We start from the raw sequence: 27,972 nt of genomic DNA, 5'->3' as shown, positions 1-27,972 counted from the left end.
CCGCGGAGCAACTAAGCCCGTGCGCCACAACTACTGAACCTGTGCTCTAGAGCCCACGAGCCACAACTACTGAGCCTGTGCGCCACAACTACTAAGCCTGTGCTCTAGAGCCCTTGAACTACAACTACTGAAGCCCGCAAGCCTAGAGCCCGTGCTCCACAACAAGAGAAGCCACCACGATGAGAAGCCTGGGCACTGCAAGGAAGATTAGCCCCCGCTCGCCACAACTAGAGAAAGCCCGCGCGCAGCAATGAAGACACAATGCAGCCAAAAATTAACTAATTAATTTTAAAATAAAATAAAATAGCGTAAAACAGGAACAGTTTTTTTTTCTGTTAGGCAGTTGGGGTGTCTGGCATATTTAAACAGAGGAACCACGACTGGTTGTTTAACATAGTAGAAAAGGCAGAAGAAGTTATTCTTGCTTTAATTTTGACTGGAAACCTTTCTAGCACCAATAGGAAGCTTTCAGCTCATGTCCAGGGGGAGGTGGTGGGACTTCTGGTCTACGTGCCAGCCCTGCCTCTTATCTGGGAATGATTTTATCCAGGCGCGGCGATTTCTGGTCAGCATGACTATAAGTCACAAAATAATTTCCTCTTCAAATACTCATCTTGGAAGCCTGCAAGGCTAGAACCAAAGTAGTTTAGGAGCAGGCAGGGCTCATTGCCAGATGCTCTTTTTTTTTTTTTTTTTTTTTTTTTTGTTTCGGGGGCCTCTCACTGTTGTGGCCTCTCCCGTTGCGGAGCACAGGCTCCAGACGCGCAGGCTCAGCGGCCATGGCTCACGGAACCAGCCGCTCCGCGGCATGTGGGATCTTCCTGGACCGGGGCACGAACCCGCGTCCCCTGCATCGGCAGGCGGACTCTCAACCACTGCGGCACCAGGGAAGCCCCACCAGCTGCTCGTTTTTAAACGTGGACGTGAACGCACCGGGGTGGGGGCTGCAGAGTCAATTCAGTTGCTCTTTGTCTTCAGCGCCTGGCTCGCACTCTCCGTGCTCCCCTCACCCTCTCGGTACCCCCCACCCCCACCCCTTTTCACCACAACGCGTGCTGCGCACAGCCAGGCGTGTGCCAGGGACGGGATGAGCAAGGCGCATGCCTGCCTCAGGGAGCTTCTGGCTTGGTGCGGGAGGAGAAGTAGCGGGGAGGCAGCGGGCAGCGCGCTGCGGACATGGCCGGGGCGGAGCGGGCCGCGCTGCCGGCTGCCTTCGGAGCCCGAGGCGCAGGGTGGAAGCCAAGCGTGGCGGGGGCGGCAGGAGGGCAGGCCTCCTGGGCGGTGAGCCTCGGAGACAGGGCCAGCCCTGCCAGGCCGGGCAGGGGCGGATGTGGGGAGGCGCCTGTGGCTGAGGGAACTTGGCGCTAAGGGCGCAGGAGACGGGTGGCGGGGAGTGGGGCCCTGAGAGCTAGACGCGGACGTTAAGGAAAAGCGGAAGCACTGGCAAGCCCTGGGTTCCGTGGGAGGGGCAGCGAAGTGCTTGGTAGGTGACCGAGGAGATGTATGTACTGGAGAAAAGCGAAAACTGATGATACTCAGCAGACGGCCTCTCGGGAGTTATGCTTTACCTTTGAGGAGTCCGAGGGTGCTGTTTGCATCTACCGTAACGTGCACTTGGGCCTCCCCGCTGGCCTCTGACCGACCCCCCAACCGAAGTGTCCGCTGTGTTTCGTAAACCTGAGGCCGGGAAAGGTGGAAGGAGGGGGCGGGGGCGTGTCTGTGCTCCAACCAAGCTCATCTTTAAAGGCAACACCGTGTCGTGGGCAGGAACCATCCTGAAGCTTTTCCAGCAGAGCTAGATTTCTCAGCACCCCGGCCTCCTCCCCACCCCCGTGTCCCCAAACCAAAGAGCACTTTGGCCTGGGAGCCTGAGACCTGAAGAGGCTGAGTCCGGAGAGAACTGAGCCCCCCAGCCGGAGGCTGCCCCGCGTTGCCAAGGAGGCGGCTGTGGGAGCCGAGCCGCGGAGGCGGGCAGCTCGCTTCTCATCCTGGGAGCGATGGGGCCCGTGAACGTCTAAGCAGGAAGGCGATGCGCTGAAATCCGCACGCCCTGCGTTGCCCCGGGCACAGCGGTTTAGAGGAGGGACCGCGGCTGGAGCCCGGGGTCCCGGGAGGTGGGTGGGCCGAACGGAGCCCCGCCCATCTCAGGTGTGCGGGAGCGGAAAGCGAAGGCGACGCCCGGTGTCTGGATGGGCAGCCGAGCGCCTGGCCCCGTGGACGCCGGGATTGGGGGCCGCTGGGGTCGGTTTTGCTGTGGGGATTGAAGTGTGGGACACCCAGCTGGACATGTCCCAGTGGGCCAGGGACTTCACTGCGGTGCCTGGGCTTGGAAGCGCGGCGCGAGCTGAGAGGCCCCAACTCCTTCCCCAATGTCACTCTGACCCAAGTCGAACACTGTCTCAGGACGAATGACCTTGTAGCTGCCGATCTAGCCTTGGGCTTCAGCTCTGCTTCTTCCAGGGCCCGTCTGTCACACAGCAGCCAGAGAGCTGCTCTAAGACCTCTTTTTTTTTTTAATTTTATTTATTTAGTTTTGGCTGTGTTGGGTCTTCGTTGCTGCGCACGGGCTTTCTCTAGTTGCGGTGAGCGGGGCTACTCTTCGTTGCGGTGCGCGGGCTTCTCACTGCGGTGGCTTCTCTTGCTGCGGAGCACGGGCTCTAGGCGCGCGGCTTCAGTAGTTGTGGCTCGTGGGCTCTAAAGCACAGGCTCAGTAGTTGTGGCATATGGGCTTCAATAGTTGTGGCCTGCAGTCTTCAATAGTTGTGGCTCGCGGGCTTCAGTACTTGTGGCTCGTGGGCTCTAGAGCACAGGCTCAGTAGTTGTGGCATGCAGGCTTCAGTAGTTGTGGCTCACGGGCTTCAGTACTTGTGGCTCGTGGGCTCTAGAGTGCAGGCTCAGTAGTTGTGGCTCGTGGGCTTCAGTAGTTGTGGCTCACGGGCTTCAGTGGTTGTGGCTCACGGACTCTAGAGCGCAGACTCAGTAGTTGTGGCTCGTGGACTTCAGTAGTTGTGGCTCGCGGGCTCAGTAGTTGTAGCTCGCGGACTCTAGAGAGCAGACTCAGTAGTTGTGGCGCACGGGCTCAGTAGTTGTAGCTCGCGGACTCTAGAGAGCAGACTCAGTAGTTGTGGCGCACGGGCTCAGTAGTTGTAGCTCGCGGACTCTAGAGAGCAGACTCAGTAGTTGTGGCGCACGAACTTAGTTGCTCCACGGCATGTGGGATCTTCCCGGTCCAGGGCTCGAACCCGTGTCCCCTGCATTGGCCTGCGGATTCTTAATCACTGCGTCACCAGGGAAACCCCTAAGACCTAAGTCTTAACTCTCTAATACAGTCTGATAGGTCAAACTTCATATTTCCTTGTTGTAATTTGTGTTTATTTAATATAGATGAGGTCATGCATCTTTTCCTATATTCCTTCTTTGTTTGCAGTTTATTTTTCTGGGAACTGTTTCTTTAAGCTTTTTACCCATTTTTTGTTATTGGTTCATCATTATCCATCCCTTCTAATTATCCTTTTCATTACACATTAGGTTTGTACCGTATGTGCTGTTTTGTACGTATTGAACTGAATATTACAGCTTTTCATTTTATCGAAAACCCTCCATAAACATGTACGTACCTATTACAATATAATATTCTATTCCTGTGACTGTATCGTGATTTCCTTACCATTCCCTGGTAGATGAGCATTTGGAGAATCTCTACTTTTTCACTAATGTAAGTAACGATACAAAACATTTCTGTGGAGAAAACTTTACTTTCTGCATGCATGTCCTTAGGCCCCAGTAGCCAGATAAGAGGTCAGAGTAGGAATGTTTCTGAGTCACTTGACAGTCACAGCTTGTTTTCACCGAGCAGAATTGCACGTTTGTGCCCAGTGACTTGTTCCTCAGCTGGAGGTGTGTGGGGCGTACCCAGTCAGGCCACATTCCTCCTCAGAGGCAGCACTGATCCAGCCATCACACATCCTCTCTCCTGCAAAAGACTGGACAGAAGTGCCAATGGCTTTCCTCTTGTTTCTCCATCCCCGGCATAAGTTGAGAACATTCTGCTTCCTTCTTCTCCTTCCAGGGTGATAAGTATGGTTCGTTAGCTGCACGTCACGGGTAGGTCATCTGAATAGTTATTTATTTGGCTGCACTGGGGTCTTCGTTGTGGCTCACAGATCTTTAGTTGCAGCATACGAACTCTTAGTTGCAGCATGCATGCGGGGTCTAGTTCCCTGACCAGGGATCATACCCGGGACCCCTTCATCAGGAGCACTTAGTCTTAGCCACTGGACCACCAGGGATATCCAGGGGTCGGTCATCTAGATGACAGTAGTAGCAGTGTAATTGATGCAGAAGAGGGGAGAATAAGCAAAGGAGATTTCTAATCTTAGTGTAGGTTCTTGACTGCCCTGGCCTGGGGGTACAGACTGGGGAGTCCTCTCCCTGACTGGCGGGGGGCATCCCTTTAACAGCCTCAGGCAGCCGGTATCAGGGAGCCCCGTCAGCGGATGCAGAGTCCGGATCCAGCTTCTCCTAAGGGTGGCGGCAGCCGCTCAGCAGAGGGGAAGCAGTGTGCCTGAGGCTGCATTCGGACACCTGTGGGCAGCTCCCACCTGCAGCTCCTCAGCTCTGAGAGAGCAGCCCTTCTGTCAGCTCACCATGATGAACCAGGTCTGGATGTGGGTCTTCTTGTTATGAATAGTAGTGGTATTAATATTAGTCATAGTGATCGTTCATCTCCATCATGCACTGAGCAGCCTTGCATTCTCCTTTTCAGTCTCATCTGGACTCTACCAGGTTGATGCTATTCTTATCGCCACTTTGCAGAGTGGAAAACTTGAAATTTTGAGAAGAAACTTGCCCCCGTTTTGTATAAAATCCAAGATGGCTCATTGTAAGTCTCTGATCCACAGTCACAAGTGTCCAACTGTCTTCTGAGGCATCACTGGTCTACTTCCTTCTAATCCCTACTTGTGTGTTCACGTCAAGGCTGGGTTTATTTGAGGGTGGACTGAGGAGTGGCCCGGGGTGGAAGTGATGCGGGAGGAGGCCTTGACCACTGCCTAGTGTGGTTTGGTCCCCCAGGTGTGCATGGGCGTCCCCACACAGGGTGCCCGAAGCGTTTCCTTGGTCGTCAGCACACTGCGCAGGGGCGGGTGTTGGGCGTCGCCCGCTCTCCCTGTGGCCGGCAGCCTTTACCACCTCTGCTCCTGCTATCCTACAACTGGAAGCGCCCAGTTTTATTTTTCAATTGTGATAAAATACACATAACATACATTTCATCCATTTTTTAGTGCACGGTTCAGTGGCACGAAGGACATTCATGTTGTTGTGCGGTCATCACCACCAGCATCTCCAGAACCCTTCTCATCTTGCAGAACTGACACTGTGTACCCGTTAGGTCCCCATCCTCCCTCCCACCAGCCCTTGGCAACCACCATTCTACTGTCTGTCTCTGTGAATCTGATATTCCAAGTACCTCGTATGAGTGCAATCATACAGTATTTGCCCTTTTGCGACTGGTTTATTTCTCTTAGCATATTGTCCTTAAAGTTCATCGATGTTGTAGCCTGTGTTAGAATTCCATTCCTTTTTATGGCTGAATAATATGCCATTGCTTGCAGAGACCACATGTTGGTTTTTTTGTTCATCCATTGATGGACACTTGAGTTGTTTCCACTTTCTGCTTTTGTGAATAATGCTCTTATGAACAGGGGTGTGCAAATATCTGTTAGATAGTGTACAAGTGTGTACTTTCGGTTGTTGGGGTATGCACCCAGTGGTGGAATTGATGGGGCACATGGTAATCCAATGTTGAATTTTTTGAGACTCACTCATTCTAGTCTCCACAGTGGCTGCACCAGTTTACATTCCCACCAGCAGTGCACGAGGGTGCTAATTTCTCCACTTCCTCAACAACACTGTTTATTTTCTGGTTTTTTGCTTTGTTTGTTTGTTTGTTTCTATAACAGCCATCCTAATGGATGTGAGCTGGTCCAATAAGTTTTTGCAAGAGAAAGTCTATGAGAATTAGTTGACAGATGGTTCTTCCTTTGCCGCTAATGAAGGTAAACCTCTTTCATGGAAACTTACTGGTTTAAATATGATTATTCAGTGCAGTTTTCTATGTGGAAATCATGTCTCCCCGAGACTCTGTGGGTCCTTGCATGCTTTTGGATTGATTGAATTTTGATCCGTCACGAAAACCTCACCAGCCCTAAGTTTGTACGTGTCAAGCTCTGCCCTCATCTTTCAGCTATGAAGGTATGACAGATTGCAGACTTTAACATGGCCACTTTTTAAATGATCTAGTTATTATGTCTCCTTTCTCTCCTTTTCCTGATGTCAGCTTGCAAACATTCTACTGTTTGTAGCTCTTTTTATTTATTTATTTATTTTGCGGTACACGGGCTTCTCACTGCTGTGGCCTCTCCCGTCGCAGAGCACAGGTTCCGGACGCGCAGGCTCAGCGGCCATGGCTCACGGGCGCAGCCGCTCCGCGGCATGTGGGATCTTCCCGGACCGGGGCACGAACCCGCGTCCCCCGCATCGGCAGGCGGACTCCCAACCACTGCGCCACCAGGGGAGCCCATGTTTGTAGCTCTTTTCAAAGGAAGAAGCTAGTGTAGATAAATAGTTCAGAGCACAAGGAGGTGGGACCAGCCAGATTTGGATTCAAATCCAAGTCTATCGAGGAAAAATGTTTACTTCTCCAAGACTCAGCTTTCTCATCTTTACTGTGAATATTGGCTACTTTCATAGGCTTGCTTTAGGGCTTATGAATGCCTGGCAAGATGCCTGGGCATCTGGGTAACAGCCAGTACATGGTAGCTGTCATCATCATCGTCATCGTCACTATCATCACCACCATCACCACCACCATCGTCATCAAAGCAATAAGCTCCGTTATTTCTTAGAAGTTTTGCTTTGAAAAGAGGAATAAAGAAGAATATTTTAATAACCCAACAAAGGTAACACATACTAGGAAATTTGACCTCCAAACATAGCAAGGAATGAGCTCTATGCCACCCCTTCCTCTATGCAAATTACGGATTAAAGAGTGTAGGGATCCAGCGTGGAGGATCAATGAATATTACTAGATAGAAAAGTACGTCCATAGAAACTACCAAGTACTGCAAAACAAAGGCTGTCATATTTGGAGTACCTTTAAACTTACTTTAAACTCCCTGTTTTTTTTTACATTTTATTTTTGTGTTGTAATTAAATGGTCTTTTTAGGTCAGTTTGGGATTGACCCCAGGGGTGATAGAGAGGACCTTTCAGAGACCCCATCAGAGACACGGTAGGTTTAACCCATTTGTTTGCTTCCAACTTATTAATATTAGCATTATGATGATTTTGTAAGCTTCCTAAGGCTTTTGAAAGTAATTAATTATTTGAATTCTACTTTCCCCAAGTGTAGGAAGGAAATACGTAGCTAGAGAGTGAGGCAAACAGTGCCTCATGGAACACGTAGAACCACAAGAAAAACAAAATTCAGTCTTTCCTGCTTTCTGGCAGGTTTCTTGTTCAATCTCCCTCACTGCTTGTCTAAGTGACGAATGTTTTCCAACTGGCCAATTCTAAGACAGATTGGGTTTTCGGTTCCAGTTTCTCATTCAGGCTGGAATTTCCTGGGGCAGATTTTAGCTTTGCTTAAGAGATCACATCGAGTCCCTCAATTAGGTTCCTTTATGCCTTTATTCCCTCCGTCGTCTGACTCACATGTGGGTTCTTCTCATTAAAATTTAAAAAATCACTCACTAAACAAGATAGCCTGTCACTTGCCCGTTTCTCAGAACAGCGGTAGGAATTCGGGTGAACACAGAACGCTAAAGCAGGACTCACACGGCAAGGTCATCCATGCAAACACTCCGTGGTGTGTCCAGAGCATCCCTCGTGGTCCTTGGTGACACCTGCGGGGTCCGTGCACTGAGCGCATGCGTGGGAACAGGCTTGTTGCTCAGAGCCTCAGCCCCGGATGGAGGGAGCCTGCTGGAGGCTGGGGCAGGCTGGGTGGAATGCCGGGCTCACAGCTTTAATTGGGCTTCTGGGAAAAACAGAAAAAGATGCGTGACCTCTGTGGCCATTGCTAGCAGGGAAAGTCACTTGCAAGGAGGATTATTTGAGCCCGCCTTGGTCTGTAAAACTTGATTGAAATTTCTTCTCCAGCATTGTATTCCACATAAAAGAAGTCTGTCTTGTATATACCCAACGGGCGTTGGTGTTAGGTATTTCCTGCCCCAAGCATCGCCATCCTGCAAGCCCCAGATGGTCCCTGGCAACTCCCTTCTCAGTAAATATATTTGATGACCAGAGAGGAGGGTCCTGGGTTGCCTTCCTCAGGGCAGTGCGGCAGGGGTGCGTGTAGATGTCTGCGGAGGCCACTCCCAGGGTCTCATCTGGGGAACGGGAACGCAGACTTTCTACTTCAACGTGGATATTGGAGAGGGAACTTAAAGGAGTATGCTCACCTCGGATGCTTCTGGAAACTTTGTTCTGCTTTAACTTTCTGACCTCATACCCCAGGAAATACCCATCTGCAAAGCATTCTGCGTTCTGTCGCCACCCTGCCCATCACAGGTGTGTGCATATGTAAGTGTGCGTGTTGGGGGGTTGGGTAGAAAACGATAGGCAGAGGAAGCAGAAGGGTAATGCTTTATGGAATGCTGGGCTCTGAAAACTTCCCAGAAGTTTGTATGTATCTGCGTGGTGTGTATGCATGTGGGTGGGTGTAAGATCACGTGTGTGGACACTGACGTACTGAACAATAGACACACACTGGCAACACTGCCATAGAGAGGGAGTGTCCATGGAGATCCTCCGAGGTGCCCCACCAGCTGGGGATCTCAGATGCCGGGGATCTCAGATGCCGGGGACGGATGCCGTGCACCCACCAACCGGTGAGGCTGGGTCTCTTCCCCTTGGAGGAGGCAGTGCCTGTGGGCCCCTGAGGGTGCGTCTGTGGGAAGGTTGGCGCGTCGCCTTCACACCAGCAGTGGGAGAGGCAGAATCCCCAGTATTTGGGGTCAGAGTGTCCTCTGTGGTCACACGTGTGATTCCAGCCCTTCAGGTCCCCGGCTGGGAAGCTGATTGGTGGGCGCCCGATGGTCATGCCTTTCCTTCTCACAGCACATTTGAAGGACCTCCCTGGAGGATGGCCATGAGGCTGGGGGGTGGCTTATTTCGCACCTGACAAGATGAGGTTGGCCTCTAACTCAGAAAGCATCATTTTTTTAAAAAAAAAAAATTTATTTATTTTTGGCTGTGTTGGGTCTCCGTTGCTGTGCGCAGGCTTTCTCTAGTTGGGGCGAGCGGGGGCTACTCTTTGTTGCGGTACGCGGGCTTCTCATTGCAGTGGCTTCTCTTGTTGCGGAGCACGGGCTCTAGGCACGCGGGCTTCAGTAGTTGTGGCACATGGGCTCAGCAGTTGTGGCTCGCGGGCTCTAGAGCGCAGGCTCAGTAGTTGCAGCGCACAGGCTTAGTTGCTCCGCGGCATGTGGGATCTTCCCGGACCAGGGCTCGAACCTGTGTCCCCTGCCTTGGCAGGAGGATTCTCAACCACTGCTCCACCGGGGAAGCCCAGGAAGCATCATTTTTAATATCTCCTCTGTGCCTAGAACTTTCACTGGGTACTAGATGCCTGGGATTTCACCAGAAGCCGCTGTGTTACTGGCTCAGGTTGGGATCCCAGTGGGTCACTCACTTACCTAGTAGTTCCTGTCTGTCCTCCCAGGACAGCAGTGCATGCGTGTACATGCACACATGCACACACACACACGCACGTAGAAACATCAAACAGAGAACATGTCACCATATGTTTCCACTGAAGGTACAAAAAGAGGAACTAGGAAATGTACGCCCGCCATGCTATTTGGGCTGAAGAGCTCGAGAAACGACAAGCACATGTAACCCTAAATCAGGTAGCTTTAAACCAGGAGTACAGACACTTCACTAAAGTTATCTCCTTGTATGATTATTCTCATTTTAGGTAATAGGGCTGCTTTTCTACTTCAAATGCCCAGTAGCTTCCCACACAGACCCTCTAATACAGAGTTGGAAATTAGCACATGGAGACGAGACATTTTTAGTTCTTCTTTAGTGCTGGCAGGTGGTTTAGAAAGTCAAGGTTTTCTCGTGTTTGTGCATCACTGAGCCTGATGCTGGCATGATGCTGGTGTGGCCCAAGAGGTAGAGAATCCCCTCAGATGATTTAAAGCTGAAAGATTCAATGCAGTTTCCTAAGCCCCCTAAGTAGCGGCCCGGCCCCAGAACCATGATGTGGAGAAAGCGCTTCCGGATTCCCTGCCTCTGAGCTGTAAGGCTGGAGTCCTTCTCCCTTAGTTACAAGAAAAACAAAAGCTCAGGACACACGTTCTGAGCTGCTGATGTGCGAGGACTAGCCCGCATCCCCGTTATCTGGCCCGTCACCCCCCCTAGCTTCAGCATGGCACCCGCCTCTCCCCACCTGGGCTTTTTCCTGCTGGCTCTGCCCATCTTTGCTCCTCCTTTTTCTTCAGCTGAGTTGTTGGGGAATTCCTTTCCCCAGCATTAGGAGGACCACAGTCCATCTGCTCGTGGTGTTGAGACCGAGATTTCATTCCAGTCTGTCTAGAACTTTAAATCCTAAAATAGCTGAAGTTGAAAAGCATTGGAGCTACCACAGTTCTTCTCCAAGTTCGTGTGCATACAGATCTCCCAGAGAGCTTGTTAAAATCCGGGTTCTGATCGAGTAAATCAGGGTCAGAATCAAGCTCCCAGAAGGTTAGGGACAAGGGCCGTTCTCCACCCAGACTGCAGGTCACAACACCTAGGGAGGCCTCGCTCCTAGAGATGCATGTTTAGGTGATTTAGGATGAGACCCGGGTTAAGATAAGATGCCCGGTACACAGCCAGAGTTAAGAAATACTGGTGTAAGGGTTTAAACTTCATTTAACGGGTACATGCACAGAAGGGAAATTGAAGTCACTTCCAAACCATTGCCCGAACCTGTGATGTGACCCTAGGAAAGTAATTTCCTTTTAGCCCCATCAAATTTCCAAAGGGAAAGATATTTATTGCTTTTTTTTTGCAATATATATATAGGGCTATTTGAATGAAAGAATGTTGTCCTGCTTAATTTTAGCCTGGTTATTTTCATTCTGACAGAGCCTTAACCTCATTCAAGCCCAGAATAGATCATCATCCCATCTTATTTCTCTCTTTTGAGTCATAGGGCAAAGTGGGCTTTACACCTTCTTTGCTCAGTTTAGCTTCTTCTAGACCAAGAAATCAAAATGGGGCAAGTTGCCCCCAAGGGAGTGAAAATTGGTTCTTGGCACATGGGAAAATCTTAGATATTATGATAATTTGTGGCCCTCCAGAGCTCAGGCCTACCTGACAAAATCCTATTTCTTTGTATTTAATTTTTAATTTTTAATTTAATTAAAACTTTCTCCTTAGGAGATGATAATGGAAAAAGGTTGAGAAACCCTGTTCTAGACAAAGACAACCCAAACCAAGCTTGTATGTCCTTCCTGAGATGGGTATCCTGAGCTCTGCCTGGGGAAGGTTTGTGGTAGCTTTTCTGAGAGGTGAAATTTGGGCTTAACAACAATGAATTCCAGGAGGAAACTTCAAAAGCATTTTTCTCTCTTCTCAGTAAAATAATATTCTCTCGATGAAAAATTTGAGTTCCAGAAGCATCTAGTTATGAGCGCTCTTGCTGATGGAACATTCTGGAATGTGATCTGGCGGTCAGACACTCCTGGGTGTCAATCCTGGCTCTCTCCTTCCCTCCTGGCTCTCATCAGGTTCTTGTACCTCTTTAAGCTTCATTTGCATGTGTACAATGGAAATAAAACTTACCAGATAGAGTTGTTGTTCAGATGAAACGTGAACTGGGTGTAATGAATGTAAAACAGTATCTGGTACATAAAAAGTGCTTCAATAGTGGTGGGAGAAGTAGTGGTTATTAATGTCTAACTATCCATCTATATATCTACCTACCTACCTATCAATCAGCCACCTACCTGTTACCATCATCATCTAAGTGAAATATCTGTGGGCACAAAGCAATCTCCTGAATCAGACTGTGTCCTCACCAAACCGGAGCGACTCCACAGAACTCCTTCACAGATCAGCCTTTCTTTTTTTATTTTTTTAATTTTTATTTTGCTGTGTTGGGTCTTCGTTTCTGTGCGAGGGCTTTCTCTAGTTGCGGCGAGCGGGGGCCACTCTTCATCGCGGTACGCGGGCCTCTCACTGTCGCGGCCTCTCTTGTTGCGGAGCACAGGCTCCAGACACGCAGGCTCAGTAGTTGTGGCTCACGGGTCCAGTTGCTCCGCGGCACGTGGGATCCTCCCAGACCAGGGCTCGAACCCGTGTCCCCTGCATCGGCAGGCGGATTCTCAACCACTGCGCCACCAGGGAAACCCTCAGATCAGCCTTTCTGAGCTAATGGGATTAACGGATACACACTACAATATATAAAGCAGACAAAGAACAAGGACCGACTGTAGAGCACAAGGAGCTATACTCAGTATCTTGTAATAACCTGTGATGGAAAAGAACCTGAAAAAGAATACATATATACCTATGTATAACTGAAGCACTTTGCTCTACACCTGAAACATTGTAAGTCAACCATAATTTAGTTAAAAAGAAAGTAGGAGGCGAGCGCTCCCCTCTCCCTGGGTCCCCGAGGATGGCTGAGCCTGGGGGGATGCATTTATGCAACAGCTCTTTCTGCAGTGCTGACAGTGGTTAGACTAAGTGGCCTGGAGAAGCAAGAACGTATTCGTGCAAGCGAAGTTGATCCTAGATCCCATTAGCCAAAGTGGCCTATGATTTCTTCCTGCTGTTGCGAAATAGAGAAATAGAGTTGGATTTACTTTAGCCAAAGTAAATACAACAACCAAAAAAAAACAAAAGATTAAGGTTTTAAAAAGAAAGAAAGAAAAATGCATATAGACCAGGGAAATAATACTTTTTATATAAGAAAAGAATTGTAGTCTTTTGTGACCTCAAAACCAGCCCTCTCCGAAAGCTTTTATTTTGCTCTCATATCTATTGTTTATTCCACTTGGCAAGCACTGTTGTTTAGAAACTTGGTCTTGGTGAACGCTATTATTATTGTTTGGAATACGAGCCCCTCAAAGCACTGTGACGTGGAAAAGAAAGCCAAGCTAAGCTGGGCTTGCCGCAAGTCTGTTATTATCTCAGAGAATCATGTTCAAAAATGCATTCGGGTTTGTGTAGATGCAGAACTCGGGTGAGTGTGATAAAAGCCTTACCCACAAGTTCCCAGGACACTTTTATTTATTTATTTATTTTTAATTAATTAATTTATTTATTTGTGGCTGCACTGGGTCTTCGTTGCGGTGCACGGGCTTCCCATTGCGGTGGCTTCTCTTGTTGCGGAGCACGGGCTCTAGGCGCACCGGCTTCAGTAGTTGCGGCTCGTGGGCTCAGTAGTCGCGACACGTGGACGTGTTGGGATTGCAGCCAGCTTCGGCTCTTCCCGCTTCCCGGCCCAGTTTGTCTAGAATCATTGGGATGTTACATGCGGGCTCAAGAACAGGAGTGTGCCCTAAGGGGTTTACATTCCTGCGATGCCTAGGTGAGCAGGGGGCCCTGGGACCACACACACTGGAGGAGAAGGAGGGTCAGGGAAGGCCTCTCAGCAGAAGGGCCATCTCCCCTGAGACCTGCGGGATGAACTGCCCTGCGACAGGGGCTGCAGGAGCCAGGATCCTGGAGGGAGGCAGTGGTGGGAGGTAGAGGATAATGGACCAGTCACCAGGGCCTTGGGAGCAGTGCTAAGGGGTTCAGACGTTATCTGGAGGCTAGTTTTATGCAGGGAGTGACCTGGGTGGTCTTGCACAAAGGATTAAGGTATTCCTGTCGAGGGATGCTGTGTGAGGCTGGCCCAGCCATCCAGGCAGGGGCTGGACCCCGAGTCCACTCAGCAGGTGTCGCGTGGCCTGGGTCTTCTCCACTCTACTGGCCCGGCCTGCGTGCCACACACGTTATTCTTGGTCACAGTCAAGGTGTACGTTATCACATTGTCGTTTCTACTAAAGAAGATGCTCAGACCTCTTCTATTCTTTCGGATTTATGATGTTACCTGTTCAAGACTCTTTGGGGCGAGTCCCAGGTGAGCCCCTGGGCTGCCAGGATTTTGGGACGGAGCTGCTGTATTCTGATTATTATATGGCAGATTTTCTGGCCATAGAAGTGGCAGCTGGTAAATTCCTGCAGCAGAGAGCGAACAGCATAGCATCCTGGTGATATTAAAGACCCAGCACGCTCACCAGAGAACTTCCTTCGGCTCTGAGAAGAGGGGAGTGACATGGCTGAAGCTTCCAGTAGATACACGTGAGAACAGAAAAGATGTAAGGTGGCTTCTCCCTGGTGGTGTTTGCTGTCTGGATGGCAGGACAGCAGTAAGCACCTTAAACAGCTTCAAAATAATGGCAAAGCTGTGGTCAGTAGGTGCCAATGGTTTTTGTACAAATTGACCATCGATGGTGGGTGTAGAGTGAAATTATCCAAGAGGAGTTCAGGGAAGGCCCTCTGGCCAGAAGGAAGCCTAGTGATTGGCCGAGAGGGGAAGCAAGGCGTTCCAGGCAGAGGTCAGGAGAAGCACCCCCCATAATAAGGAGCTAAAAAGCTTTCGCTGAGCCACAGGGCCTGGCTGAAACAGCGGCATTTGACTGAGCCAGGAGGATGCTGTTGAGGATGGGGTGTGGGAGTACTCGGGTCCTCCACGCTGAGCCACCTGGAATTCAAGGTAGAATCCGCAGAATACGTTCATTCCTGTGTGACACAATCCTAATTAGTTTTCCCTCTAACTGCTCACCAGTCACAGCTACTTGGTTCCTCCCTCCCTCCCTCCTTCCCTTCTTTCCTTCCTTCCTTCCTTCCTTCCTACCTTTCCTCCTTCCTTCTTGATTCTTATTTTTATAATTTGGTAATGTTTTCCTTAATAATCCTATTTTGATTCCTTAAAAACCCGATTTCCTAGCAAGCGAGGAGTAGCAGTTTCACCTCCCCTGCTTTATCATTTTATCCCTGCTTCTCTCCTGCTGTCAGCTTTATGTCTGGGTGACTCTGCTCATCCTGGAGGGACTGTGCGGAGAGAGCTTAGAGCCCAGGTCCTGTGGGCAGTCGACTGACCCGACAGCAAGGATGCTGCTGGCCAGGGACAGCCTGTTCTCGACGCCGCAATAATGTATTTGTGTCGGTACAGCACTTCCCTGGCTCTCTTTCCTCGTTTGAAAAACTGAGATACAAACATCTGTGTATCTACATGCAGGAATTTCATAGGATCTGAAGAAAAGTCTCCACACATTTAAAAAAGGATGAGACATGTAGCTATTTAAATAACCATGTTGAGAGTGATTACCATCGTTGGAGGTTTGGGGGCAGCTATTTTAGAAAGGACTCAAAATGGCGATTGTAATTTACCCACTGTTTTAAATTTTTGAATGATCTGAATATCGTACATGAAAGGATTTCAGGAACTCAGAAGTTTTCTGGTTTTCCTCCATATGTCCCTATATGGGCCTAAATGGAACATCTAAAGGAGAGCCTTCTTCTGTTTCCAGATCGCGGAGGGAATGGCGTACATTGAGAGGAAGAACTACATCCACAGGGACCTACGAGCCGCTAACGTCCTGGTCTCCGAGGCCCTCATGTGCAAAATCGCAGATTTTGGCCTTGCTCGAGTGATTGAGGATAACGAGTACACAGCCAGGGAAGGTACGTTCCCGGAACGACCCTTAGGTGTTTGGTTATTGTTTAATTTTATTTTGTTTTTGCCTGGTTTTTTTTGTTTGTTTGTTTTTTTGCGGTACGCGGGCCTCTCACTGCTGTGGCCTCTCCCGTTAGCGGAGCATAAGCTCCGGACGCGCAGGCTCAGCGGCCATGGCTCACGGGCCCAGCCGCTCCGCGGCATGTGGGATCCTCCCGGACCGGGGCACGAACCCGCGTCCCCTGCATGGGCAGGCGGACTCTCACCCACTGCGCCACCAGGGAAGCCCGTTTTTGCCTGTTTTTAACAAAGTAATTACAATAGGCATCATTAGAAAAAGTACAATACATTAGAAAAAAAAGTACAATCATTAGAAAAAGTATTGGTACAATACTCAAAATGTACCATAGTTGCTGTTTGCGGTTTATTCTAGTAATTGTTTTGAAAAATTACTCTCTTGATTAGCTCTGCAAGGTACTTTTATAAAATTTACAAATGCTGTCGTTTGTATTTCGATTAAGCAAGGCAAAACAAAATGAGATTTGACAGGATCATGATTCTTTGTTCATATTACTTGTTAGAGCTTTTCACCAGAACAGTGAAGTATACTTTCCTTAACTATCGAGAAAATATTTGTAACAATAAGTCTATACTCTATATTCTGGCCTTTTAACTACAAATTAAAACATGGAAATTATCACACACACAAAAGTAAATTTAACACTACAACAATACACTCCTTTGTTTTCCCACCTTCCATATTATATATGTAAACCAAAAAACGTACAGAGTCAATCTTCGAGTTCCTGGCCTGTCATTCTGGGGCCAGCCCTGTCTGGGGCTGCACTGACCTTTCCTGTTGCAGATTCTTCTCTGTTGCTTATGATCTGAGGATTCTGATGGTCTCACTCGTGAAAGTTGAGTGGGTTTTTTTGCAGTGCTTTCTCTCTTCTGAAAGAGCCAAGCACTTTCTTCGACATTCCTAAGAATTGTTAAACAAGGATTATTTTAACTACATGTGTGTTATTTCTGGAAGGTACCCACAGAATTTATAGAGGTGACAGACAAATTGAAACTTGATTGCTTTGGTTTGTCTAGCATCTCCTGCACTCGTCATACTTACGGTAGTTCTCCTGCCTCAAGTTTGCATTCTCTTAGGTGGATTATAATTTATCCTTGGCCTTAATTATCTTCAGCAAAGTGGCAGGTCAAGGAAAATAGTCTGAGGAGAAGTAGCTAAAAGGTAGTGAGCATCTGCAGGGTGGCAGCGGCTATTCTAAGTGCTTTCCATACATCATCTCATTTATCTTTGCAATAACCCTATGTGATAAGTAGTATTATTGTTTCCACCTTATAGATGAGAACAAAGGAGAGGTTCAGAAGCTTCTGAGGACCCACAGTAAGTGCTAGAGCCAGGACTCAAACCCAGGAGATGTGGCCTCAAAGTGCATGAGTCGGAATTTATTACATCGGTTTTGTAGAATTTGACAAGCCTAGAGTCTCACAGAAATAACTGTTCTCGCGAGAAACAGGTGGCCTAATGCAGAGAGCTCGGGTCCTAGAACGAAACAGTAGGTCACCTCAGGGCAAAAGTCAGGATATTTACCCTCACTGGTATTTCCTCTGTGCCAAGCATGCAGACCCACCCACTTAACCCTGATGGCAACAGGGGAGGTTCTGCTGTTTACTCATTTCATGGATGGAAGTGCCAAGAAGGTTCCGGGGTCATACCTGGCTGGAAACAGCAGAACCGGGAGTCAAGCCCCCCCAAGGCCATGCTGGACCCCAGGCTCCACCCAGCCACGCCCCACGCATAGGCCCCGCCCCTACCACAGCCCCGCCCTTCCTGGCCCCGCCCTGTGCGCTAGGTCTGGACTTCACAGAAAAGTCTAAAGCAAAGACATAGTGAAGGCAAATGTATTTTAAAAATTCTATAGTAGTTGGTGGAAAGCCCTTGCCTTTCCAGGGTGCAGGAGTGCCCGAGTCCCCTGCTTCCCTTGAGGTGACCCTGCGAGTTCCCCGGGGCCAGGCTTGCCTCCCAATGTGACCCGGCGGCTAAGTCGACCTGAGCCTCACCAGCTTCTCGTGAGAAACCTAGTTTCATCGTCATCTCACTCTGGGCAGATCATCAACCTACGCAGTTCCTAGAAGAGTAGTAATGTTTGGTCCTATCAAATGAAAGCTTGGAGTAGCAGCTAAAATCCCCGTTGGTACAGGCTTCAAGAGATGTATCCACAAGAATATACACATCGAGATACGTATATTCCGTATAAACATGCTCTGGGTCATTAGAGAAAATGTGAACACGAAGGATACACGCTGTAGAAGGCTGATGTGTTGGGACAGGTGTACAAGCTAAGAATAGATGCCTTTCCATTCGGTGTCATGTTCTCATGTTTCAAGTGTGCTAGTTGTGATTTCGCTAAGACAATACGCAAGAAACTTTGCTTCTTAAGAGGGGAATGCCCGCGAGGGAAACAGAGGGAGGCAAACATTCTTAGTATGACATTTTGTACCACCTCTATTTTCTACTGTGTGTATGTGTTAACCTGTTCAAAATCATTCATTAAAATTTTCCCCGCAAAGGAAAGTGTGAGGGTCACACGCCCATGACTCTTTTGTTTCAGCTCAGAGACCCAAGTAAAACACCTGTGTCTTCTGCTCTAGGTGCTAAGTTCCCCATTAAGTGGACAGCTCCAGAAGCAATCAACTTCGGATGTTTCACTATTAAGTCTGACGTGTGGTCCTTTGGAATTCTCCTGTACGAAATCGTCACCTATGGGAAAATTCCCTACCCAGGTATCAGTTACTTACCTATTTCCATTCACTTGGTATATATGAGAAAAAAGCCAAGTGGCACGAGTCATAAAAAGATAAACTTATATCCAAAAGCAAAGTAAGCCCACGGTGCCAGAACTTTATTTTGACTGTCGTTCCTGGAAGCTGTCCTAAGATATGCTTAGAAACTTCTCTGCCCTCTTGCCTGATGGAGCGTATATTCTTTTGCTTCGCTAATCAATTCCACCCCTTGCTGCCTAGAATGTGCCTGGCACCATCACAGGTACTGCTGATAAGGATGCATTAGAGGATGAGACACAGGTGCCCCTCCCAAGATAAGGCTTTTACAATTCTTTCTCGGTCAGTTTTGAAACAGAAGTTCACACAAGGGACTTTGGAGTCTCTGCCTCGTCAGGAAATAACCACCCCTGTGTGTGAGTGACAGATTCTTCAGATCTTTGACTTACTGGACGTGGGGACATCGTTCAGTATTTCCGGATTCCTAACCTCCTCGGAGCCAGATTCTCCCAGCTCTCCCTTTTTCCAGGATCCATGCTGGAATGTGCAAGAAGAGGGATTTTTCCCCAAGCTGTCACATTCTTGTTAATGTTTGGCTTTTAACAAAATGAATGGATACGGCCAATTTTAAATTAAATCTTTAATGTTTAAGTCATTCCCTCGTTCAAAAAATATCTGAGGGAGCCCAGGCACTCACGAGGTGCCCGGATGGAGCAGTCCCAGCTTTTGCCCTTGAGAGCTAATACTTGAGGAGGGAGAGACTGATAACAATCACTAATAATAATCACTGGTAATAGGGCCAGTGCGTAAGATGGGAGGGGCGCCATGGAGGGGGCACGGTGGTGTAGGAATCGGGGGGTGGGGCAGGGCTGCAGGTTCTAAACAGTGATCCTGGCAGCAGCAGGGAACTCAGGGACCTGACAGAAGGGCCTGGGTGGCCCACGAGGTCCCGATCAGGGGCTGGAGGCACGGAGCTGGGCGGGAGCGGACGCGAGCCTCGGGCCACGCAGGGGGCTTCGGGAGCTTTGGGACAGAGCAGCCGCACGGCCTTTGCGCTCCTCGTCACCCTCACTGCCCTTCGGGGTTGAGCCGTAGAGAAGCTGGGGCCCGGGGGGCCAGCCGGAGGGGAAGGCCTTCAGTGGAGCCTGTGCAGTGGGCTGACTGTACCGTGAAACCCCTCTGGTGCCCGCATTTCATATTCTGATGGCCGCTCTGTTCTAGACCCTGAAGTTCATGAATAGCACCCCTGCAAAATGGGGACAGTATTTCCTGATCAGCCCGGATATCTGACATTATATATCTATAACCTATAACCTATAGAGAAAGATTTTATATATATATATATATGACATCTGATCAGGTAAACATACAGCCTCACACGTGTTGTGTGGTATGTGCTGCATGCTCCACAGTGATGTGCCAGACGAGGCCCTGAGGCTCTGAGAAGGGGACTCTTGCCCAGAACTGCATCACGAGCTCCTGGCGGAGCCGCTACAGAATCCCGGCCTTCTCAGTCTGACCTGCTGTGCTCAATGCCCACGATTAGAAAATGCTCGGGGTGAAAAACCATAAAAATTATAAAATAACCAGGAGAAAAGCAGTGAGGATCACACACACACACACACACACAAACCTGACAGGACCAACCAGAGAGCATCCGTTGGTCTATTCTGCGGTCTCTTGTCCTCTGATAGGACCAGGGATGTGTCATCCTTCGGGAGTTCTGGGTTGATGAGGTTTCCCAGTCACAAGCGTTGTATGTTATGAGAGCCTCTAGCATTAGGACATGTGAACAGAGCAGACAGTCCTACTTACTTAATTATCAGAGGACTCGATCCATAGAGAGCATGGAAACTGGTGAACATAGACAGTACATGCCAGTCCCATCACTGTTATAAAACTGCTTCCGACAGGCCCACTGACAATTAAGTTATCGGAGAATGCTTTCTTTACCCGGAAAAGCGCTGGATATGTCTCTTTTTTGTGTGGTTTAGAAGCTATAGGCCCAGCTTTGCAAAATAAAAAGGCACTAAGAGAAAGAAAAGGGGAATAAAAACAGAAAAGAAATAAGAAAGTCTCCTATAAAATGAACAGAGGAAAAAAAAAGACTAAAAGGTGTAATATATCAAAATGTTACTATCCTTGAGCAATGAAATAACAGGTTACATTATTTTTTTCTTGATAAATTCCTGAAGCGGCTAACTTTTTACAAGTATGCTTTTATTAAATATTTTACTTCTTGTCTAAAAAATATATTTAAAAAATCAGGTGGTGCAAGAGGCTTCTGATGGGAACTTGCCCCCGGGGCCTCACCCTTGTCGGCTCCTGAGACGCACTGGCTTTCGGGAATCCTGGCGATTTATCCTAACATTTGCTGTTCATCGTTCTAAATATTATACGCAGACTGTTCTTTCCTAAGTCAAGATTTTCCTCCATTTTAGTTATTATTAAATAAGAATATGGTCACACGGTTCTAAGTCCAAGAGGTACAAAGAGGTGTAAGGTGACAGGTGCGTCTGTCTGCAGCCACGCAACCCCTGCTCCCAAGGCAGCCACTGTTCTCAATTTCTGGTGCATCCGTCAGAGACATCCCATGAATATCAAGGCGTATATAACTAGAGCTGTACCAAGTACACAGAGTGACTGGATGCCCAAACGGATAGCAGCCACAGAAAACAGACCCTGGGAGTGTGAGAAGAAAATGTACAATGTTGTTAATAAACTTATCAAAACTCTGGTCGTCAAATACGAAGTAAGCGCTAGTGGAGCACGAGAGTGTCGTTTCCCATTTGCGGTCCTACTCGCTGAACAGACGCTTTGAACTGGCACAGCTGGCACCGCGAACTTCTGTGCACATGGGGTGTAAGGCAGAAAAGGGCTTTTCCATCACCTGCTTTTTAGGAAAGGGCTTTGCACCTAGTCGTTGTGTTTGGGGCAAATCTCAAAACTCCTTTGTCTTCGTTTACTGTTAGTCCATTTCAACCCTATTTTATTGTTATGCTTTTAAATGTGCAGCCCCTAGACCGAAAGCTCTTGCCGTGAAGCACTCTCCCCTCATGGGTGGGGACGCCGAATGAGTAAACAGATCACGATTGTTGCGTGCTCGACTTTGGAGATTGCCCCGTGAAAATTGGAGGCATCAAAGATAATATTCTTCTAGTTCGTACCTAGACGATAGACTCCGCTCCAAATAGGACTTCTTCTGGAGAGACTCGTGCCCTAAATATACTTAAACAGCTAAATAAGTCCAGTTACCAAACTTGTTTATGTTACGAACGCTAGTTCACCAAACGTCCTCACCTAGAATTTTAAGCAACTTCTTCCACTGACCTCAGCTTTCCGAGTGGCTGCCCTGAAGGCTGATGGCTTCTGTACCTATCTCCTCCCTAGGATCCCGTTTCCTCTATGGAAGCATTCGAGATCCTTCTTTGTCCCTGAGATTTATGGCCATGTACCTTGGTGTGACACTTCTGTCATTTTTATGTCATGCTCGGTACCTGTTTTGTTCTTTTGATTTGGAAACGTGTAGCCATAGATTTTGGGAAGTTTTCGTATATTGCTTCTTTGAAAATTCGCTCCTTGCCTCTTTCCAAATCACTCACTGGTAGGACAGTAGACCTCCTGGGGTGATCGTCAGAGCCCCCTGTCTACGCTTCTGTCCCTGTCATCCTGTCCTCTGTCCTCCTCTGAGGCTTACCTTCTCGCCCTTGCTTCGGTGAGACGTCTTGTGGGAACAAGGGCCTCTGGACCACCGGGCTCACTGTCAGCATCCTCACCCGGCAGTATCTTCAGGTCTGTTCTCTGGGACTGTTTAGTTCCTTCTGAAGAGGATCTTCCAGGCCCTGCCGGTGGGAGCACCGCCTGGCCATCAGCGTTCCAGAGGTGCCCTGGGGAGCGGACATCAGCGTCTTTCTTTGCTGTTGTTGTGGGTTTTCTTATTGTGGTAAAAGAAACACAGAATAACATTTACCATCGTAACCATTGTTAAGTGTATGGTTTAGTGGCATTAAGTACATTCACAGTGCTGTGCGACCATCACCACTGTTCATTTCCAGAACTTTTTCATCTTCCCAAACTGATACTGTGGTCCTTCGGGTCATTAGACACTAAGTCCCCATTCCGCCTGCCCCCCCAGCCCCTGGTCACCTCTGTTCTACCTTCCGTCTCTAGGAATTGCACTGCTCTCGGCGCTCCTGTAAGTGGAATCGTACCGTATGTGTCCTTTTGTGCCGGGTTCATTTCACTCAGCTTGGCGTCCTCAGGTGCAGCCCGGCTGTGGCCCGGGCCAGGTGCGCCTCACTCTCCTTGCTCCCAGTGTCCTCCACACCCCCTGCACCCCGTCCACTGGGCCTGGAGCTTCTCTCCTTCCATCCCTCCGGCGTTGTCCTGGGCACCTGCGAGGCGGGTTCCAGGTCCAGGTCTGCCTGCGGCACCGACCTCAGTCCGGGAGCGCCCCGTCCCAAGACGTGGTGACCAGACATCCACTGCTGACTCCTCTCTGGCGGGCGCTCGGGTCACGTTCCTCCTCTGGGCTCAGACCACTTCTGCCTCTGGCTGACAGGTGTCTCCCGATTACATCAGAGACGCCGTTCTTCTCTTTCGTGTTCTCTTTTTGTTTGGGAATGAATTAAAGGGAAAAAGGGAGGTAGGGCAAAAAGATCCTTCACTATCTTAAAAGCAACACTGTAGTCATGTTTGTATAGCAATTTTCTAAAGAAACTAGAGGGGACCTTTGTGGTTGGGGGTTTGTTTTGCTTCGCTCTTATAAAGAGAAAGGAGGTTTGAGAAAGACGAAGCTTTCAGAAGCATCGTGTCTTTTCTGGCTGCTTCTTGCCAGGTATATCTATAGCATCTTAAGCTATATGTGAACCAGAATCAGGAAACTCGTCGTGCTACAAATGCTCCATCACAAGCAACGCTCAGAAAAAAATAATCTGCCGCTGGGCGGGAGCCTGCGGTCCCGGGCCGGCTGTACTTCCTTTGCTCACACATACAGGCTCGCTCTGTCGTTAACGATCGTCCTGGTTCCTGGAGCGCCCGGGCTTCTGTCTCCTGTCGCTAACCCCCGTCCCTTTCCTCATCTCTGCTCTACTGCATTCTTCTCCCTCCCTTGCTCCCTCACCAACGTTTAGTCTCTGCCAATTCCTACCGACTCCAGATGTCACCTCCTGCCCACCCCCCGGCTCCGTCTCCTGAGCTGGCTTCCCCACCGGGCTGTGTGCCATTTGAGGACAGGACTCTGTCTTAGTCATCTTTGTACCTCTCGGAGCTTAGTGCCAGCTCATGACCCGTAGGAAGTACTCACTACACGCTTGTCGAAAGGAGGGAGAATGGAATATGCAGTTGCTTGCCTTTAAAGATCACCAGCCAGTGGGTGTTTGCCTTCTTCAACCTAACAACAGACCGGCACCGGGTTTAATCTTAGGGTTCGGTCAAGGTCTCTCTCCTCTCTTTCTTTCTTCCATCAGACTTGTCTGTTGATAGCCGTATTTTGTTGGTAGATTTACTTGTACATAAAAAGACAGACTTCAGATTTCCTTCTTTTTATTCCTCTTATCAAGCCAGATTCCCTAGGCAGGCTGGAGCGTGCCTGGCCTTCCTCTGCATCATTGAGAGAGTTCTTCGGAGTTAGGAGAACATATAAGAACAAGGAAGAAAAAAATCTGCCGTGCAGCAGCGTGGGCCCTAGAAAGGTTTATTTATCTTCTGTGGGCACGTTCTGACCTTTTATGCAACTGGGGCTTCTCCAGGAAGGAGGTGAAAGAGGTATTCCTACCCAGCCTTGCAGGTCCAGCGGCTGTTTCCTTTATCCTGGATATTAATCCAGGAGGATATTAATCCTCCTGCCAGGACCCCAGAACTTTCCCCAACGCCCATGTAGAAGTAAACACGGATATTTCTTCAGAAATTTATCCAAGTGAGCTTGGCTAGTTACAGAAGCCAGAGCAATGCTGAAGCCACATAATTTATGGAGACCAGGAGCCCAATTAAAGAAAGCGATGCAAATCAGCCCCTTGGCTTCAAGCAATGAGAAGCAAATGAAGTGTTCCAGTTAGAACATTCCCGTTACACAAATATTTGAAGATGATGTTGCAGAAGTAGACTTGAGCAAAATTAATTCACCATGTAAACAACTTTCAAGAGATCTTAACAGTTATAAGGTTGGCTTGGATCTTCCCATTTCACAAACAAGGGCTCTTCCAAGACAGAAATAGTCGTGTCTTTTTTCAGGGCTTTAAATCCAGGCAGGGCCCTTCAGTCACTGTGTCCTTAGAAGAAGAAAGGTTAGTTAAGGGCAAAGGAGTTCAGAGGTCACTGATTATGACCCACAGTAAGAAATAGACAGAAACCCGTTCCATATATAAAACAAAAGTTTCACAAGACCACACTGACCTTTGCCATGTACGGCGCACTCTGATCTTTTCTAGTTTACTCTGTTATATTGGTAATTTATATTTTTAAATACTGGTAGACATGTGACCACAGTAGAAGCCATCCTCCGTGGTCAGCTCTCTCGCAGAGCCCCGTAGGAAGAGCGGGCAGCCTGCTTCCCCCGCCGGCTGTTGAGATGTGCTCTTTCCCACAGCCTGGCGGACTCTGCCTCTTACTGTACTGAAGGCCGGGACCATTTGAGGAGTGGGGATTAAACAATTGGTCCGGCTGACTTAAGGATCCTGACTTCTTTAAGTACACTTACGATGAAAAGCTAATTTTGAAAAAGTATTGGTAGGAGATACTGTACAGGAAAATGATCTTTTTGGTATTACAGGTAGAAGCTGGAAAAAAAAAATACTACAAAAGAAAGTGAGATTAAGTGTTAGGATTGGGCTGTTCATTCACAAGGTCTGTCAAGTCCAGTGTCCTTTGTCATTAGAACTCACTTTGTCTTCCATTTACCATGGTTGCCTGTTTTCACTTTGGCAACTGAATGGTGCCTTGATCGCCTTCGTACTAACATTTATTTCATCGCTTACAGAAATTTCCTTAGCCTCTGTACCAGTTTTCAGAGCTGCCAGCACAAAATACCACAAACTGAGTGGCTCAAACGACAGAAATTAATTTTCTCCTGGTTCTGGAGGCCGCAAGTCCAAGATCAAGGTGTCGGCAGGCTTGGTTTCTCTCGAGGCTTGTCCTTGGCTTGAGACGGCCGTCTTCTCCACATGTCTCCCCCGACCTTTCCCAATCTCCTCTTCTTACAAGGACACCAGTCAGAGGCAGTTAGGGACCACCCTAAAGGGTTCATTTTGACTTGATCACCCCTCTAAAGGCCTTAGGTCTAAATGCAGTCACATTCTGAGGTCCTGGGGGCTAGGAGTGCAACCTAGGGGTTTGCAGGGGAGGGCATGGTGGGAACACAGCTCAGCCCATGGCAGCCTGCGAAGCTTTGCTTCAGCCACAGGTGCAGGAGGTGGGTACCACTGCAGCACGTGAGCCTGGGTCAGGCTTCTAAACGGTACCTGTGGTTTCTCGGCCTCAGGGAGAACGAACGCCGACGTGATGACCGCCCTGTCGCAGGGCTACCGGATGCCCCGCATGGAGAACTGCCCGGACGAGCTCTACGACATCATGAAAATGTGCTGGAAAGAAAAGGCCGAGGAGAGGCCCACGTTCGACTACCTGCAGAGCGTCCTGGACGACTTCTACACGGCCACGGAGGGCCAGTACCAGCAGCAGCCTTAGGGCGCAGGGGACTCAGGCCACTCACGGGACGGCTGCCTCCTTAGGAAGGAAAACGTAACAATCCCTGCTCACTAGTTATTTCCTGGGCTGGGGTCACCGGCCACCCCTGCTTCCCACACACAAGGCTAACACTCAGGAAGAACACCCCCCATGGGAAAGGATTCTGCTCGCAAGGGCCACTGCCCACCAGTGCGTGGCCTGGCCTGCTCCCCGTGGGCAGTCCGGCCTCGCTAGACCAACCTCTGGACACGGGCTTCTGAGAAGACAACACCTGTCCCACCAAAAGTGCACCCATGTCGGCCTCATGTTTACAAGGGGGTGTGTGACTCAGAGGTTCAGAGGCCATTTCAGTAAATCCCAGACAGGAGCACAGCTAAACTCATTTATGAAAGTAAAATAACATATGCCTTTCATGACGCTTCTTTGTATTTTCTCTAGGCTTTAGCTTCTCTGTTTAAAAAAAACAAATTTACTAATCCAACCTGTTAGATTTTGCAGGTGAAGTCAGAAGCTTCAGTGTCGTTCCCAGATTTCAGTGATCTCCCACCCCCTGCAATCTGAAACTGTTCAGTGTTTCCTTCGGTGGAGGCCGCTTAGAACCCCAGCTGGGAAAAGGGGGTCTCTTTCCTTGAAAGTGTCACCTGCAAACAGACAGGGCAGCCGTGTTAAGCGACATGGACCGCCCCCCGCAGCAGCCGGGGTTTGCCCAGACCACCCTGGAAAGGCGCTTTAGAAACTGCTCTGCCATAAGAAGGAATACTTTTTAACGGTTCAGCTTTTCAAATCCACAATTTCCTGTATCCAGACTTTTTTGGACAATGTAGTTTGGAAGAACAATAAGATTCTGATCTCTGCAGAAACTTCTAGGGCCTTACAAAACATCAGAATTTTCTTTATTGCTTCAAGTGATTTTGAATATTGTTTTAATGATCAAGTATTCATTTTAGTCAAACTCTAGAAAGTAACAATGCCATATTTGGGGGCTATTTCTGTGATTCAGCAATCTTTTCTAAATTGTGTAAGGTCTGTGTGAGACTATTTATATGAAGATATGATGGAAAATAAATGAGTCAGGAGGCTCCAGTGAGCCACTGGAGCAAGAGAGACGAGAGGTTTTGTTTATTCAGTTTTTCTACTGTAAAAGCTTTGAATGGAAAATGCTATATCACATCACATTTCACTTATGCTGTTGTGTACATACCTAACATTTCAATTTTTAATTTTATTTTAATACACCTGGCCCAGTAACGCGAAGCTTTTCACTGGTGTTTAACATTTCCTACTGTCATCAGTATAAAAATGAGTACCAGGTGGTGGGGGTGGGATGAGAGGTGATTCCATTAGATACATCCTTTAAAAAATTGTATACAAGTTCTACCTCCATCTTTTGAGTGTTTTCAGATTGGAGAATGGAGGAGTTGCTGGGCTGGACAGCTGATTATCCCTTTATGGGGGCCCAACAGGATTTGTTTTCAAACAGGCTTAGCAAGCACCATTACAATTTCACTTTGTTTGTGTTGCCTAGATGTTGGGTGCCTGGGGAAAGGGATGGAATATTTTGCTTTCCCTAAATTTTAACTTCTTTTCCCGTGTGATCTTTTTTTAAAACAAAAACAAAAACAAAACGGTCCTTTCTAAAACAGTCTAAAATTCTCAATTCACAAGAGCCATCTCCACACAGGTGAACTATTATCATCTAATGCCTGCATAGCTGGTCACCTGATTCGCCAGGGAGCATCTTCTACAAACACCCACCTGTTCACGCTTTAGTTC

The 27,972-nt window shown here is 48.5% G+C and overlaps 1 protein-coding gene across 4 annotated transcripts in view; it reads left to right on the top strand.

Annotated features, from left to right (window-relative positions):
- Positions 1 to 27,453, top strand: part of LYN (LYN proto-oncogene, Src family tyrosine kinase) — a 111,031-nt gene extending 83,578 nt beyond the window's left edge. For all 4 annotated transcript variants that reach the window (XM_027128073.1, XM_027128071.1, XM_027128070.1 and 1 more), the window contains 3 exons: positions 15,578 to 15,731; positions 18,391 to 18,522; positions 25,997 to 27,453. In XM_027128073.1, the coding sequence (XP_026983874.1) occupies positions 15,578 to 15,731; positions 18,391 to 18,522; positions 25,997 to 26,199 (489 nt within the window). In that variant the 3' untranslated portion in view covers positions 26,200 to 27,453. The remainder of the gene's footprint in view (positions 1 to 15,577; positions 15,732 to 18,390; positions 18,523 to 25,996) is intronic.
- Positions 27,454 to 27,972: the final 519 nt, after the last annotated feature.

The sequence above is a fragment of the Aethalodelphis obliquidens genome, unplaced genomic scaffold (assembly GCF_003676395.1).
Source record: "Aethalodelphis obliquidens isolate GAN/ISIS:26980383/991018 unplaced genomic scaffold, ASM367639v1 scaffold33, whole genome shotgun sequence".
NCBI lineage: Eukaryota > Metazoa > Chordata > Mammalia > Artiodactyla > Delphinidae > Aethalodelphis > Aethalodelphis obliquidens.
Note: the sequence above shows the minus strand (reverse complement) of the source record. Positions and strands in the feature narration are given on the sequence as shown.